Consider the following 17,129-nt stretch of genomic DNA (forward strand, 5'->3'; position numbering starts at 1 on the left):
AACTGCCTTAAAATTACTTATTAAGCAACATAGTCATAGAGCTGTATAGCATGGAAACAGTCCCTTTGGTCCAACTCATCAATGCCAACCAGATATTCTAAATTAATTAGTCCTATTTGCCAGCATTTAGCCTATATCCTTGTAAGCCCTTTCTATTCAACTACCCATCCAGATGCCTTTTATGTGTTTGTAATTGTACCAGCCTCCACCACCTTTCTCTGGCAGCTCATTCCATACACTCACCACCCTCTGCATGAAAAAGTTGCCCTTTTGGGTTCCTTTTAAATCTTTCCCCTCTCACCTTAAACCTGTGCCCTCTAGTTTAGGACTCTGCTAATCTGGGGGGAAAGACCATGACTATTCACCCTCACAATGTTATGAACTTGTATAAGGTCACCCTTCAGCCTTCACCGTTTCAAGGAAAATATCCCCAGTCTATTAAGTCTCTCCCTGTAGCACAAACTGTCTAACCCTGGCAACATCCTTCTAAATCTTTTCTGAACACTTTCAAATTTCACAATATCCTTCCTTTAGCAGGGAAACCAGAATTGAAAGCTGTATTCCAAAAGTGGCCTAACTAATGTCCTGTACAGCCTCCATGTGACTTCCCAACTCCTATACTCAGTGCACTGACCAATAAAGGCAAGTATACCAAATGCCACCTTCACTATCCTGTCTACCACTATGAACCTGCACTTAAGTTCTCCTTTGTTCAGCACACTCCCCAGGACCTTACTAGTAAGTGTATAACTCCTGCCCTGATTTGTCTTTCTCAAATGCAGCATCTCTCATTTATCTAATTTAGATGCCACTCCTTTGCCCATTGGCCTATCTGATCAAGGTCCTGTTGTACTCTCAGGTAACCTTCTTGGCTGACCATTACACCTCCAATTTTGGTGTCATCTGCAAACTTAATAACCATACTTCCTATGTTCATATCCAAATCATTTATATAAATGACAAAAAGCAATGGACCCAGCACCGATCCTTGTGGGACACTGGTCACAGGCCTCCAGACTGAAATGCAATCCTCCATCACCATCCTCTGTCTCCTACTTTTGAGCCATTCTGTATCCAAATGGCTAGTTCTCCCTGTATTCCATGTAATCCTACCTAGTTAATGAGTCTACCACATGAAGTCCCTTACTGAAGTCCATATAAATCACATCCAGTTCCGATATGACACATAATTTGAATTGTCAGAAAAGAAAGATGTCTAACAGAACAGTAAACTGCTCCTGAATTGACACAATAAGTGAGGGACACAGGGTTATTGATTTCCATAGCTGACGAGAGTCTCCTCAGAATAGTTTACTGATGTCTAATCGGACAAGTGGATGGATGAAACTGATCTTCATGGCTGAAAGTGAGGGTTCTTTGCCTATTTGCTCATACCTGTCACTTTTTTCTGGTGTTTGTTTTTTTGCCTCCGAGTTGCCCAAGAAATTCTCCTAATCAAGGGTTGGAAGTGGCAGTTTCTTCTTATTTTCTCGCGTTATCTTGGGCTTCCAAGATATTAGCTGAAAATGTGTTGCTGGAAAAGTGCAGCAGGTCAGGCAGCATCCAAGGAACATGAGAATCGACGTTTCGGGCATAAGCCCTTCTTCTTCCAAGATATTAGGCTAGTGTTGATATATATTTTGTTCCACAAATCTGGACGATATAAGTTTCAGTACAGTGGTAGATGCTTTATTATTGGACAGCCAGCTAGACATTCCCAATATCCCCAAAAGTAGTCATGTGTCTACTTGTGGTGACACAAAAGCAGTACTTTTTATAGGAATAATACAAAAGGTCTAAGTCACATGGTTGATTGTCATTACATTGTTTAAGATGGGCGATTTATAATTTTACAAGGCCCGGTGAATGTCGGTGTCCTATGATAACAAGTGAATGGATTACAGGGACTGATTATCGTATTCTTCATGACCATGTGCTGGTGGGAAGAGATTAAAATGGAAGGGTTTTGTGTGTTCTCAATGGGGGATTCACATACCTATTACTCTCATGGAGGGGAAGCAAGATAATGGGAGCAGGAGGCAGTTTAACAGAGTTGTGGCCAAGGCTGTCAGTCTTGTCTGAAGAGGACAATTAACCTTGCCAAAGGCTGTAGAGGAATTCACATGTGCAACTCCAATTGATTATTTTTCTAAGGTGGTCAGCCTCCACCCTACTGAGATGTTCTGTCTCCTCTGTAAGAGGACAGACATGCAATTGATACTGCGGTGAGTCTCTTTGGTAGTGGAATGTTTAACCCTTGAGTCCCCAATATACCTTGAAAGAGAAGTAAAACATGAACTGATTCCTTTGTGGTTTTCTGACTTCCTCACTTGATCCAGCATAGGTCTTCTGTGAGGAGCTGTCCTATGTCTGAAGTATTTTTCTTTTAACAGTTTATGTATCTTTATTACTAGGAGGCTTTTGCCAGTTATGTTAATTGTCCATTGAGAAGGGGCATATATTAAAGTCAATCTTTTCTATTTCCATTGGAAGCTGATGAATCTTGTGGTTCATTATATGTTAGAATATTCTGTTCAAGTTGAATTGGCAATGTCTTATTTCTCTGGACACATCTCCTTGGCAGGAGATGACTGTCTTTTCTGCTGGAAGCTGCAATGGGAGTTTTCTTTTAAAGAGAGCGCGGTTCTTAAAAAATTCTCAGCAATTTGAGTATTATAGAATATTTAAACTGTGATTTCTTGCAGATCACATGGGTGTTTCTTGGAACTGAATGATGTACCAACTGGAAATTAATTAATTGAGTCAATTCATTGACTTTCAAAATACTTTCTTTAGTATAGTCTTAAAGAGATATTGGATAGATAGCAAATGCATGCTTTCCAAAATATGGGTTATTGTGCTGAAACAATGCATACTCTTTGTTACACCATTCATAGTCTTAACATTCACTCTATCTGCCGATGGCAAATATTGATAGTAGTGTATATCATTGACAAGATGATGATTAAGATCCATAAGACAAACCATAAGATCTCTTAAAAGGCACCTTCAAAGCCATAAATTCCACCACTGAGGAGACATGAGAACACCATGTGTGGGTTCCCTCTAAACTACACACTATCCTGAGCTATATCATTATTCCTTCTTTGAAATAGATCAAAAATCTGGAACTTAGCACTCTGCATCTACCCCAGATGGCCTGCAGCAGCTCCAGAAATTAGCTTAGCATGCCAAGGATAAATGGGAATGGGCAACAAATACTAACTTTATCACATTCCCACGAATTACAATTTTTTAAAAAAATACCTTTTATTCATGTTCCATTATGGATACCAACTTTCTCTGTTGCTTTGATACACAAGTATTCATACTGTCTTTTATTCTAGTATCCACTCTAGCAAAATGATCATGTAATTTTGCATATCCCTATGAGAGATTAGGTGTTGAGCAAATGCACTGAGAGATTTTTGTGGGATACTTGAACCTACTTCAGATCACCTGAGAAATATTTTACTTCATTTCTACTTGCACTTCTATTCCCTGCTCTTTACATAGTTCTTTTTATTTTAGTCTTCTAATATTCCCTTTTTATCCTACAAACAGTCCTTGAAAAGAAAGGAAAATGTTGGCTAGACCAGCATTTATTGTCTTTGAGAACAACTCCAGTCCTTGAGGTGTTGTTTCCATATATCTGCTTGGACTTGTTTTCGCTAATAAAAGTCATGTGCTTAGAAAGTGATGTTGAAGGAACTTTGGTGAGTTACTGCAATACATTTTGTAGATGATGCATACTGCATTACCAGTGAAGGGATTTAATATTGGCGGTTGATGCAGTGCCAGTCAATGCTGTCGAGCTGCTTGTGTTGTTGGAGCTATACCCATTCGGACCAGAGGAGTATTCCATCACGCTCTCTGGACTTGCACCATAGATGCATGGAATTTTACAGTTCCAAAGGAGGATATTTGGCTCATCAAGTTCCATCAGTAATCCCACAAAAGTCTGACAACTTAAGTTCAGCTTTCCAAGTTGTGGCAATATAAGTAAATGCTTAAGTACAGTTTAAATGTTATGAGAGTTTCTGACTGAACCACTGTTTCAGGTTGTGAGCTTTGACTCCCATCATTCTCTGGATGAAAGTATTTTTCCTGAACTTTCTTTGTGGCCTTCTTTCTTTCTCTTCTATTAAATCTATACCCCTTGGTCATTGACCTTCCTACTAATTAAAACCCTTAAAATGTGCCACCTTATCCCCCTATCTATTCCCCTGATAATCTTCTCCACCTCTCTGGTCACCCCTCACCTTTTTATTGATCCAATTTTTCCCCATAGCTCAGACCTCCATCCCAGGGATCATCTTGGTAAATCTCTTAACCTCTATATCTTGACTAATAAAGACAAGTATACCAAATGCTGTCTTAACTACAGTCCTGTTGCCTTAAAGGACTGGTGTACATAAACATCTAGGTCTCTTCGATTTTCCCCTCTGTATCTGATCTGAATACCCTATAGCTAAATCGCTTTCTGGTCAACAATAACACAGAATATTGACAGTGGACTGTTCAACAATGATAATGCTATTAAATGTCAAGGGATGATGGTTAGATTTTTTTGCTGGAAATGGTCATTGCCTGGTACTCCTGTGGGGCACTAGAGTTACTTGCCTCTTGTTAGCTTGGGATGTTGTCCAGGTTTTTCTGTATATGGACGTGGGCTGCTTCAGTGTCTGAAGAATTAGTGAAGAAGTTTTGACCTTGTTTGGAGGAAATGTTATTGATGAAGCAGCTGAAGACGGTTGAATGAAAGATACTGTCCTAAGGAATTACTGCAGTGATGCTCTATAATGAGGTGACTGGTCTCCAACAACCACAATGATCTTCCTTTTTTCCCCTTCACCCTATGCCCTCTAGTTCTGGACTCCCCCACTCCAGGGAAAATACTTTGTCTATTTATCCTATTCATGCCCTTTATGATTTTATCAGATGGAATATAATGTTGGAAAATGTGAGAATACGCACTTTGGCAGGAAGAGTAAAGAAGCTAAAATTTAAATGGAGAAAGTCTGCAGAAAGCTATAACAGAGGGATTTGGGACTTCTCTTCCACTAATCTCAAAGCTAGCATCCAACTTCAGTGAATGTTAGGAAAGGCAAATAGAATGTTAGTCCCTTTTGTTTCAAAGAGTATAAACTTAGGGAGAGGTTTTGCTAAAACTATACAAGGCGCTAGTCAGACCACAGCTGGATTGCTGCAAATAGTTTGGATATCTTGTCTAAGGAATGATATACTGGTATTGGAGTTAAAGATTATTAGGTCAGCCATGATTGCATTGGATGGCACCCTCCAGGGTGCATCATTATTTGCTGGTAGTTCCCATAAATGTTGAAACGTTTTCTCAAGATTCTTGCTCAACCTGGAATTTTGTTATGACTAAATGAATTTCCATTTCGTGAATTTTATATTTCACCAAGTGTTTGAGGGATCATCTTCCATCATTTTCATTGGTTTACAATTTGAGTCCAGGATTGAAAAGGTCCAATTTTGTTTTAATTATGTGATGGAGTTCAGTGCCACTGTAGGCCTATTTGGCACCAGCCTATTGGCTGGAGATGCTAAAGATCCATGTGCCATTGTGCAGCACTGAGCTGAAGCTCAGCTAGAGTTTGTTTTCTGTATGGTACCCTATGTGGGTAGTTGTATCTTGTTTCCCAATTATGGAGATTGTATTTGCAGAGAATTAAGTAATTGGATTCTGGTGGTCAGATGTGCCAACAGTGAATTCTGTGAACTGAGCTGCAGGGCAAAAACAGGCCAATTTGATGTTTGAGAGAAGTTCTGACACAGTTATAAAAGCTCATGCAAAGGATAGATCTGGGAGCAAAGGTGAGGAAAATGGGTGTGCAACAGCTCACTTTTAAAGGATCTGTTTGAGTATCAACCACGAAGTACTTGATTGTTACCAGGGTTTGTGTGAAGGTGTTTTTAGATGGGTCACTGATTCATTGTGAATGACACCACCAGGGGAAATAATAAGTACATAAGCACAGGAACACAACATAACATATTATTTAACTGACGTGAGGAGCTAAGGAAGTGGATAAAGGCAAGAGGGAACAGTTAATAATGGGAATCAAGAGGTGCTGGTGGTGGAGAGGCATTGGAGCAGCCCTGGCTCCTGGTCATGGCCTCCCATCTCTGGAATCCTCCCCCTGTAGCAGTGGCTGGAGTGGGCCAGGCAATAGCAGCAGGGTGATTGCAGCAAAGAAGCAGTGGCCAAAGAGAGCTATTCCGTAGGCCCACCGGGATAGGTAATCTGAGCTTTGCCTCTTCCAAACTTTACTCCGAGCTTCCCTGTTCCACTTATTCCCCCTTCTGGTAATGTCAGAGAAGAACAAAGAAAATTACAGCACAGAAACAGGCCCTTTGGCCCTCAAAGCCTGTGTTGATCCAGATCCTCTATCAAAATCTGCCACTTATTTTCTAAGGATCTGTATCCCTTTGCTCCCTGCCCATTCACGTATATGTCTAGATACATCTTAAATGCTGCTATCATTCCTGCCCCTACTACCTCTGCTGGCAACATGTTCCAGGCATCCACCACCCTCTGCATAAGGAACTTGCCACTTGTATCTCCCCTAAACTTTTACCCTCTCACATAGAACGCATAACCCCTAATAATTGAGTCCTCCATCTGGGAAAAATTTTCTTGTTATCCACCCTGTCTACACCTCTCATGATTTTGTAGGCCTGAAATCAGGTTCCCCCCCGCCGCCCCCCACCAAAACCACCACATTTCCAATGAAAATAATCCTAATCTACTCAACCTCTCCTCATAGCTAGCACCCTTCATACCAGGCAACATCCTGCTGAACCTTCTCTGCACCCTTTCCGAAGCATCCACATCCTTTTGGTAAGGTGTGACCAGAACTGTAAACAGTATTCCAAATATGGCCAAGCCAAAGTTTTATATAACCATAACATGACCTGCCACATCTTGTACTCGATACCCTGTCCAAGGAAGAAAATCATGCAGTCTGCCTTCTTGACCAATCTACTGACCTGCATTGCCACCTTCAGGGAACAATGGCTCTGAACACGCCGATCTCTCTGTACCTCAATTTTCCCAGGAATTTTCCATTTACTGTACAGTTCGCTCTTGAATTGGATCTTCCAAAATGCACCACATCACATTTGTCCGGATTGAGGTCTATCTGCCATTTTTCTGCCTGTCTCTCCAATCTTTCCATATTCTGCTGTATTCTTTGACAGTCCACTTCACAATCTGCTGCTCCATCAATCTTGGTGTCATCTGCAAACTTGCTAATGAGGCAACCTACACCTTCCTCCAATTCAGTTGTGTAGCAAGTTGCAGCCAGCTTACATGTTTGAACACACACGCATATGGAGTGGTTTTACTAGACATTATAGACAATCCGAGTCAAGAGTGTGATGCTGGAAAAGCACAGCAGGTCAGGTAGCATCTGAGGAGCAGGAAAGTCAACATTTTGGACAAAAGCCCTTCCTCAGCTGCTGCCTGACCTGCTGTGCTTTTCCAACACCACACTTTCTACTCTAACCTCCAGCATCTGCAGTCCTCCCCTTTGCCCATTATAGATAATCAGTCTATTTCTGGCATATCCGTGCTATAAAGACTATTTTATGAGTACAACTGAGAAGGTACTGCAGGAATGTGGTATTTTGGTGAAGACTAACTCGTAGAACTTTGTTTATTTGGAAGCGGCTGTCAGGTGAAAATTGGTGGCTAAATCTTTGAAGTTAAGGATTTTGAAGCACATGGAACTAAACTTGGTGTCACGTGTGCTGAGTGGACTACCATGAAAATCATTGAGTCAAATCACAGAGGAACAGCCTTGAAGTTTGGCTTTAGCAGAGGTTCATGACACCTTCCAAGGCTTAATGTGCTGCATGTGTGTTTTTAATGTAATGTGGTTAACAATCTCGATAAAATGTTGACTTGTACAACAATTCGTATTTAAGGGCAATTGGTCTAACTCCTCTACTATAATCAAAGCGGTCATAATAGCCTTGTCAGAAGAGGTCAGAGTGGCAGCAGAGTGGAAACTTTTCTTTGTGAAGAATTTTTTGTTGTGTTTTTTTTTGCTACCACTGAACAAAGGTGGTCTAAACCAAATAAGCCACTTTGAATTTAAGCTAATCACAGTGATTGATCTATTGCTATTTTACGGATGGGAATGGTTGATAACTTTGACACAAGCACAATTTCATACCATCAGTGTTTGGCTCATTGCGATTTCACTTATTTTACTTAATTTGCTTATTAATGCATGCTTAATTTATGACTGTTTTGATAAATGAAGTGAAAAGTTATAAAAAGTAAAATCTTGCCCATTGGATTGCTCTTTGGGGTTATTTGGTAAATTCCGTTCTTTGGATTTGGCGGTGCCTACAGGGATCATAAATTCCAAGAAAGATTTTAGAATATTTTGGAGATTATCTTCAGTGATGTTTTTTTGTTTTCTTTTGGCTATTTTAAAACAGTGGTCAGGCTTAGCGCTTTGAATTAATTTGGCTGTAGCTTTTTGCCTTATTCTTTTGTTATGTACACTGATTTCAAGTTGTACAAATATGTCTTGAAACAACTTTTAGTCTAAAATGAATATGGTTTCCTTTTACTACTTAAGTCCATTTTTGGCCACTAGTGCATTTTTTTATAATATTTAATAAAAAATAATTTTAACAAATCTGAAAGATTATGTCAAAATGTATACAAGGATATCTGTTTGTTAACTTTTCTTTATTCTGCAATTTCAGGAGAAACTGGCATTGGAAAATCCACCCTTATGGACACCTTGTTTAACACCAATTTTGAGAATACCCAATCAACACATTATGAAAGCAGAGTAAAATTGAAGGCTCAGACCTACGAACTACAAGAGAGTACTGCTCGCTTAAAGCTAACCATTGTAAACTCAGTCGGCTTCGGAGACCAGATTAATAAAGAAGACAGGTAAGTGATTTGTGCAAAATCCTCAAACTTTTGGGAACAATTTATTAGAGTTAATTTTAATTTTGTAATTTTATTAAATGCTAAGTGAGGGTTTTTTGAGAGACTGTACTGCCAGAAATATTGCAAAATAATTTTGGTACATGGTCACGTAACCATTCCATCCTCATCAGACACCTGTCCTTCATTGCCTAGCTCCATGTGTTTTCACTTGTAGCTGTCCAAAGACAGAGTACTTGTCTTACCAATAGCTTTATTATTTGCTCTCTGGCTCTGGTAACCCTTAAACATAGACTTTTTGGTTTTCTCCTTTCTCCTTTTTCCTCATTTAGTCTCCACTAGTAATGTCATCTAATGGTACAGGGATAATTTTTGCATGCAGTCAGGCACAACATAACCAACATGGGGTTGGAGAAGTGGAGTTATTTGCCTGAGCTACATTACTGTGGACAAGTCAAAATTTCTTGCAGCTGCACTGTAGAAATCCTAAGGCAAGAAATGTTTACACAAAGTTAATCCAAACAATATGCAAGAACAGTGATTTAGGATCTTCATAGAATGTTGTGATGGTTATTTTCTGCCCTCAACATAGTTGTGTCTCCCTTTTGGATCAGGCTGAACAAGACATTTTTGGCACCCTGCTTGACCCAAAACTGAGCTTCAAACCACATAGTAGAATGTGAGGACTGCAGATGCTGGAGTACCAGAGTTGAAAAATGTGGTGCTGAAAAAACACAGCAGGCCAGGCAGCATCCGAGGAGCAGGAGAATCGACGTTTCGGGCATAAACCTAGGCATTTCCTGAAGAAGGGCTAATGCCCGAAACATCGATTCTCCTGCTCCTCGGATGCTGCCTGGCCTGCTGTGTTTTTCCAGTACCACATTTTTCAACTCTTCAAACCGCATATCCAGGCCATCTAAGTCATTTGTTTCATACTCCATAACATTCTTCATCTCTGTCCCAGCATTTACAAACTTATCATTTATCACTTAAGTTCAATTCCTTTATTGTCCTGTTTATTGTCTTTCTATCTTCTATAAAATACTGATTTGTCCAAGTATCTGCCACCTGTACATTATCCTGCTTACTTGTATTAAACTTAGTTTCAAAGGAATCAACACTTGTGCTCCACATTATATGCCTAATCACATCAGGCTCTGTATTCTCTTTCATGACATCTAGTCCTCCAACTCTGGTCTTCAGTTAGTTGTGCCATCCCATTGTCCACAATTGAAGCATAGAAGTTGATGGTAAATTCTTGCATGGCCTTAGATATACTCTCATCACTTCATGAAATCCCCAGCTTTTTTATTTCTTCATGTACTCCAAACTCATTTTTGTTTAAGCAGTCATCATACTTAACTTGCTCACTGCTGTTGTGGTTCTGTTTGCCGAGCTGGGAATTTGTGTTGCAGACGTTTTGTCCCCTGTCTAGATGACATGCTTGGGAGTCTCCTGTGAAGCACTTCTGTGCTGTTTCCTCCGGCATTTATAGTGGTTTGTCTCTGCCACTTCCCGTTGTCAGTTCCAGCTGTCCGCTGCAGTGGCCAGTATATTGGGTCCGGGTTGATGCAGCACACCAGAACTGCAAAAAGAGGAAGAACACCTCTACAATGTATTTGCCAAAAACGGATACCCCTGCAATTTCATCAACAGATGCCTAAGGGAAAGACAATGGAATGAGGACATGCCACAACCCAAAGGACTAGCTACATTACCATACGTCAAGAACATTTCTGATCTGACAGCCAGACTACTATGACCACTAGGACTCATAACAGCACACAAATCAACAGCCACTCTCAGACAACAACTCACCAGGACAAAGGACCCGATACCCAGCATGAGCAAAATCAACGTAGTGTACAAAATCCCATACAAGGACTGCACAAAACACTACATAGGACAAACAGGAAGACCGCTAACGATCCGTATCCATGAACACCAACTATCCACGAAACGACACGACCAGCTATCCTTAGTAGCCACACACGCAGATGACAGGCAACATGAGTTCGACTGGGACAACACTACTATTATAGGACAAGCCAAACAGAGAACAGCCAGGGAATTCCTAGAGGCATGGCCCTCATCCACAGATTCTATCAACAAACTCATTGATCTGGACCCAATATACCGGCCACTGCAGCGAACAGCTGGAACTGACAACTGGAAGCAGCAGAGACAAACCACTATAAATGCTGGAGGAAACAACACAGAAGCGCTTCACAGGAGGCTCCCAAGCACTGAGGATGTCACCTAGACAGGGGATGAAACGTCTGCAACACAATTTCCCAGCTTGGCGAGCAGAACCACAACAACGAGCACCCGAGCTACAAATCTTCTCACAAACTTTGCTCACTGCTATTTGTAATTTCTTTGTTTTGTTATAATGTATCTAGTTGAGGAAAATGACATCAAAAACATCCAATCCCTCTCTTCGATTTCTGGTTCAAGTCACTGTCATCAGCTATCCATTCCTCCTCACCCTATATCTCCCAGGAGGAACATAAAAAGAGAACAATCAATTAATTCAGCTTAAGGAATTTCTAACTACCCTTTCAAGCACTTTGCATTGCCACTTGTCCTACTTAATGTTTTCAGCTCTGGTACAATCTAATGACATGATATTCATGCTTTTAGTAATCTTTTTGTTCAGATTTTCTCTCCTGAGCGCAAGCTCAAGGCATCTTCATAGTATAATGATCTACACTATGGAATCCTCTTTACACTCAGTTGCATCTTTTCCAGAACCTAATGCTTCTTGTGAAGCTGGGGTTTTAAACAATTCAATTACGAGATATGGGTGTTGCTGGCTGGGTCAGCATTTGTTGCTCATCCCTAGTTGCCCTTGAAGATGTTAAGATTGGAATCCGTACTTCATATGTGTTCCTGAGACCTGATAACTTATTTTAATGAATTGGCTCGGCATTGGGATCTTATTTGCTTCAATTCCAACACGTGGTTCTCTACTTCTACATCTTTCCCCATTTCACTCACTTGTACTTGCAATGATTCAAAATTTCTCCTTTGACCTATAGCTATGTAATGGTACTTTGTTTTTGTACGTTTAAAACATATTTTGCAACTCTTGAACCCGCCCTCCTCAACCTGACCAAAATCAGTTACAATAATTTTGCTTTTTTAGATGATTGCCTTTTCCTCACAATTTACTGACCTTGCAAATGTAATTATTGTGCTGTCTGTATCCATCTCAAAGGTGACAATCAACACAAACATGAGGGGCCCTGAGGGTTCACTGCTTATCAACTTTAAAAAAAGTTATTTTCTTTTCTATTTGCCTTAATTGCTTTCAGTCTCTGATCTCTGACTATTTGCCAGAGAAGACTCTGGAAGGAACCATCATAAGCCTTAAATATTTAAATACTGCAATCTCCCTTTCTGCAATCTCTTTGCAGAACTGAAGTCTGTCATCCTCCAGTAGGAGTCTTGTACCGCATTAGTATTTGCTCTGCATTTGTCTTCTCTCTTCCTTAGAAATCCTTCCAAAGATGTGGTGTACAAAATTCTACGTACCAGTGTTCCAGCTGAAGCTGTTAATGAAACTATGCACTTTTGTGAGCTTTCTCAAACACTGTCAGCTAGCCTTCTCCCCTTCAAGGGTTTATTTAGGTATAGAGTCATAGAATTATAGAGATATACAACAAGGAAATGGACCCTTCAGTCCACCGTGTCCATGCCGACCAGGTATCCTAACCTAATCTAGTCCCATTTGCCAGCACGTGGCCCATGTCCCTCTAAACCCTTCCTATTCATATACCAATCCATTTTAAATGCTGTAATTGTATCAGCCTTCTTTGGTAGCTCATTCTATACACACACGCCCTCTGCGTGAAAAAGTTGCCCCTTAGGTCCTTTTTATATCTTCCCCCCTCTCACCCTAAACCTATGACGTTGAGTTCTGGAGTCTCCCACCCCAGGGAAAAGACCTTGTCTATTTACCCTATCTATGCCTCTCCATAAATTTATAAACCTCTATAAGCTCACCCCTCAGCCTCCAACCCTCCAGGGAAAACAACCCAGCCTATTCGACCTTTTCCTATAGCTCAAATCCTCCAACCCTGACAAAATCCTTAAATCTTTTCTGAACCCTTTCGAGTTTCACAACATCTTTCTGATAGGAAGGTGGCCAAAATTGCACGCAGTATTCCAAAAGTGGCCTAACTAATGTCCTGTACATCCGCAACAAAACTTCCCAACTCCAATACTCAATGAAGGAAAGCATACCAAACGCTGCCTTCATTATCCTATCTACCTGCGAGTCTACTTTCAAGAAACTATGAACCTGCATTCCAAGGTCTCTTTGTTCAGCAACACTCCCCAGGACCTTACCATTAAGTGTATAAGTCCTGCCCTGATTTGTTTTTTGAAAATGCAGCACCTCTCGTTTATCTAAATTAAACTCCATCTGCCACTCCTCAGCCCATTGGCCCATCTGATCAAGATCCCATTGTACTCTGAGGTAACTTCTTCGCTGTCCACTACAACTCCATTTTTGGTGTCATCTGCAAACTTACTCGCTATACCTCCTATGTTCACATCCAAATCATTTATATGCATGACAAAAAAAACAGTGGACCCAGCACCAATCCTCGTGGCACACCATTTGGTCACAGGTCTCCAGTCTGAAAAGCTACCCTCTGTCTTCTACCTTTGAGCCAGTTCTGTATCCAAGTGGCTAGTTTTCCCTGTATTCCTTAAGATCTAACCTTGCTAACCAGTCTACCATGAGGAGCCTTGTCGAATACCTTACTGAAGTCAATATAGATCATGTCTACCACTCTGCCCTCAACAATCTTCTTTGTTACTTCAAAAAACTCAATCAAGCTCGTGAGACGTGATTTCCCATGCACAAAGCCATGCTGATTATCCCTAATCAGTTCTTGCCTTTCCAAATGCATGTAAATCCTGTACCTCCGGACTCTGTTCAACAAGTTGCCCACCACTGATGTCATGCTCACCAGTCTATAGTTTCCTGGCTTGCCCTTACCACTTTTCTTAAACAGTGGCACCACGTTAGCCAACCTCCAGTCTTTCAGCACCTTACCTGTGACTATCGATGATACAAATATCTCAGCAATATCTTTGGTCTTGTGAAATGCCCCCTTTCCCCAAGCCAACTTTATATTTGGCTGTGACCTCCGTGGAGAACAATAACTTTTAAAAAAGAAATTCAAACTCAGCTATTTGCTGAAAGAATTATGCAAGTTTGTTCTTTCTCACGTGCTCTTGCACTCTCCCCATTGCTGGTCAACCCTAACAAAACAATCTTTACAATATATCCCATGAAAATGTGGCATACCTGGAATGTTCCACATAGAAATTTAAACTACTTATCTCCCATTGTTAATCTGCCTTTTGGCTTTAAACGTATATGGATACTTTCAGACCTTTTCTTTATGTACTAGTTGCTTTCCATTTTTATGTCTCTAACAGGGATCACTGCAGTTTTATCAGTTTCACTGGCTCCATAATTAAGAGGACAATGTACTATTTGTTTCCTATTTCCAACTCTGTCCTTACTAAAAGAACATATACCACACTTGAGATTGAATTCAGTTTGGGTCTGTTTACCACCTTCTGATACGAGGTACTTACATTAATTACACCTAAAATAGAATTCAGACCCTGGACAACAAAGCATGCAAATCATAAAATTAGACATTTTTGCAGTCGTTCTCTCTGTTTTCATATTTGTATCATCATCCAACTTTGAATTAGTCCTCCAATACCCATCTGTAGGCCATTTTGTATATAAAGAGAAAAGCAAGAGTCCTAGAGCTTAAGCAACACCCCCTCCCCTACCAAAAGGAAACCTTATCTTGTTCATTCCAATCCAAAATCAAATAAATTCTCCACAGCTTTCTGCCTCGTCATGGGCATGGATAAGGTGAATAGCCTATATCTTTTTCCAAGGGTAGAGGAGTCCCAAGCTAGAGATTTATAGCTGTAAGGTGAGGGGGGAAAGATTTAAAAGGGACCTGAGATGCAATTTTTCAGAGGGTGATGTGTGTATGGAATGAGTTGCCAGAGGAAATCATAGACATGGGTAAAATTACAACATTTACACGATGTTTGGATAGGTGCATGAGTAGGAAGAGTTTAGGTGTATGTGAGCCCAACACAGACACATGGGACTAGTTCAGTTTAGGATACCCGGTCAGCCTGGACGAGTTGGACTGATGGATCTGTTTCCATGCTGTATGACTCTCGGTCATTAACGTCCTCATGTACAAGTATGCCATCTATTACATAACCTATATCAATGCTTTCTGCTACTTCAGATAACTCTGATTAGTCAGACGGTGATTAGATTAGATTCCCTACAGTATGGAAACAGGACATACGACCCTCCGAAGAGTAACCCACCCAGACCCATTCCCCTATCCTGTATTTACCCCTGACTAACACTATGGGCAATTTATCATAGCCAATTCACCTGCACATCTTTGGATTGTGGGAGGAGACCAGAGCGCCCAGAGGAAACCCACAAAGACACAAGGAGAATGTGTAAACACCACATAGACAGTCGCCCTGAGGCAGGAATCGAACCCGGGTCCCTGCTGCTCTGAGGATGCAGTGCTGTCCCACGGTAGTTGCCTTGAATAAATTTTTACTGGCTGCCTTTTATTCATCTTTTCAGTAAGTAAGGCCAGCACTTGTTGCTCACCCCTAAATGTCCTAGAAGATGGAGCTGTTTAACATCTTGAACTGCTGTAATTCATCTCTTTAAGTAAGCCAAAAGTGCTGTTAAGGAGGATTTCTAAGATTTTGACTTAGTGGTAGAAAGAGAATGACAACATAGTTCTGAGTCAGGATAGGTAGCATGTAGGATATTTTGCGGTGGTACTATTCCTGTATACCTACAGTTCTGCTATTCTAGAGGTAGAGGGCAGGGATTTTTTTTTACTCCTGCTTTCCAAGATAAGAATTAATTTTGGTCTCAACAATGATCTGTTGTATTTGCCCACCATTTAACATTTGACAGCTGTCAGGTTGATCCTTGTGCCGATGTTTTTATTGGTGTTGTAACACTTACAAGCCTCCAGTCTTCTGGACTCACCCTATGTTGGTGGAGGATAAAGAGATTGTAGGCAGAGTTTCTCCTTTATCCACAATAATCTAGGATGCATCCAATCGAGACTAGCTGATATTTATCACTTAATATTTGTTGCACCTTTAGAAGGTGTACAGGAGGTTCTTCTTTTCTAATCCTTGCATTATATCTGCTTTGTTGAATAATGGAGATTCCAGTTCCACACTCTATGTGCCTTTAAAAAAGCATGTTTAAAAACTTGTTATTGAAAGTTACACAGTTGCCTGTTTCATTCTGATCCTACACTCAAAGGTCAATACTTGTCCAACTTCCAAAAAAAATCTCTTCTAGCAATGTTTTCCTTTCCTTTGCCTATCATCTGCCTTCACTCAGTCCTTTCTGCCTCCCAGAATGCTAAGTCAGAATGAAAGAGCTTTCATCTTAGGTGCCCTCTTAAATGATTTTTAGTTGTGTATTTCCTGTGCAATTGTTTTTGCTGGAATCCTTGAATTAAAGTTAAGTTTCAACCACAAGTGAAAATACAACCTGATTATCTGGCATTTAACTCTTTATGTTCTCAGTTTAAAAGAGTCAAATTTTGTCCTGATTAAATGTTTGAAGTTTAACTTATGGAAAACAGGACACCTTGGGTAACCACTGTCAATACTATTAATGGTGTACTAAGTTTAAATACTAGTGTTCAAATGACAATATTTTATGGCTTGTACAATTAGGATTAGGTGGCACAATCAGCAAGCAATAGCAATAAACCATTTATAACCTGATTTTCATTGTTGTTAAGTGTCCTGTCTTTCACTTGTTTGTTTTGGGTTTTCATAGTTATAAACCTATCATTGACTACATTGATGCACAGTTTGAGGCCTATCTGCAAGAAGAGTTGAAGATTAAACGTTCATTGCACAATTATCATGATTCCCGTATCCATGTTTGTCTGTACTTCATTTCTCCCACTGGCCATTCTCTTAAGTCACTAGATTTAGTGACAATGAAAAAGCTGGATAGCAAGGTAGGTCAAATTTAGTTTTAGAATGAAGTTCTGTGAGGGTGAAATTCTTGTTGATCATCATTTGAAAGTGATGTTACTCATTTATTTTTACATTTGCTCTT

General features: G+C 40.3%; 1 protein-coding gene across 1 annotated transcript in view; it reads left to right on the forward strand.

Annotated features, from left to right (window-relative positions):
• The window catches only part of septin10 (septin 10), an 89,293-nt gene that overhangs the window by 29,012 nt on the left and 43,152 nt on the right, over positions 1–17,129 (forward strand). The window contains exons 3-4 of the mRNA XM_072577532.1: positions 8,752–8,947; positions 16,842–17,028. Of these exons, the coding sequence (XP_072433633.1) occupies positions 8,752–8,947; positions 16,842–17,028 (383 nt within the window). The remainder of the gene's footprint in view (positions 1–8,751; positions 8,948–16,841; positions 17,029–17,129) is intronic.

This window comes from Chiloscyllium punctatum, chromosome 9, assembly GCF_047496795.1.
Source record: "Chiloscyllium punctatum isolate Juve2018m chromosome 9, sChiPun1.3, whole genome shotgun sequence".
Taxonomy (NCBI): Eukaryota; Metazoa; Chordata; class Chondrichthyes; order Orectolobiformes; family Hemiscylliidae; genus Chiloscyllium; species Chiloscyllium punctatum.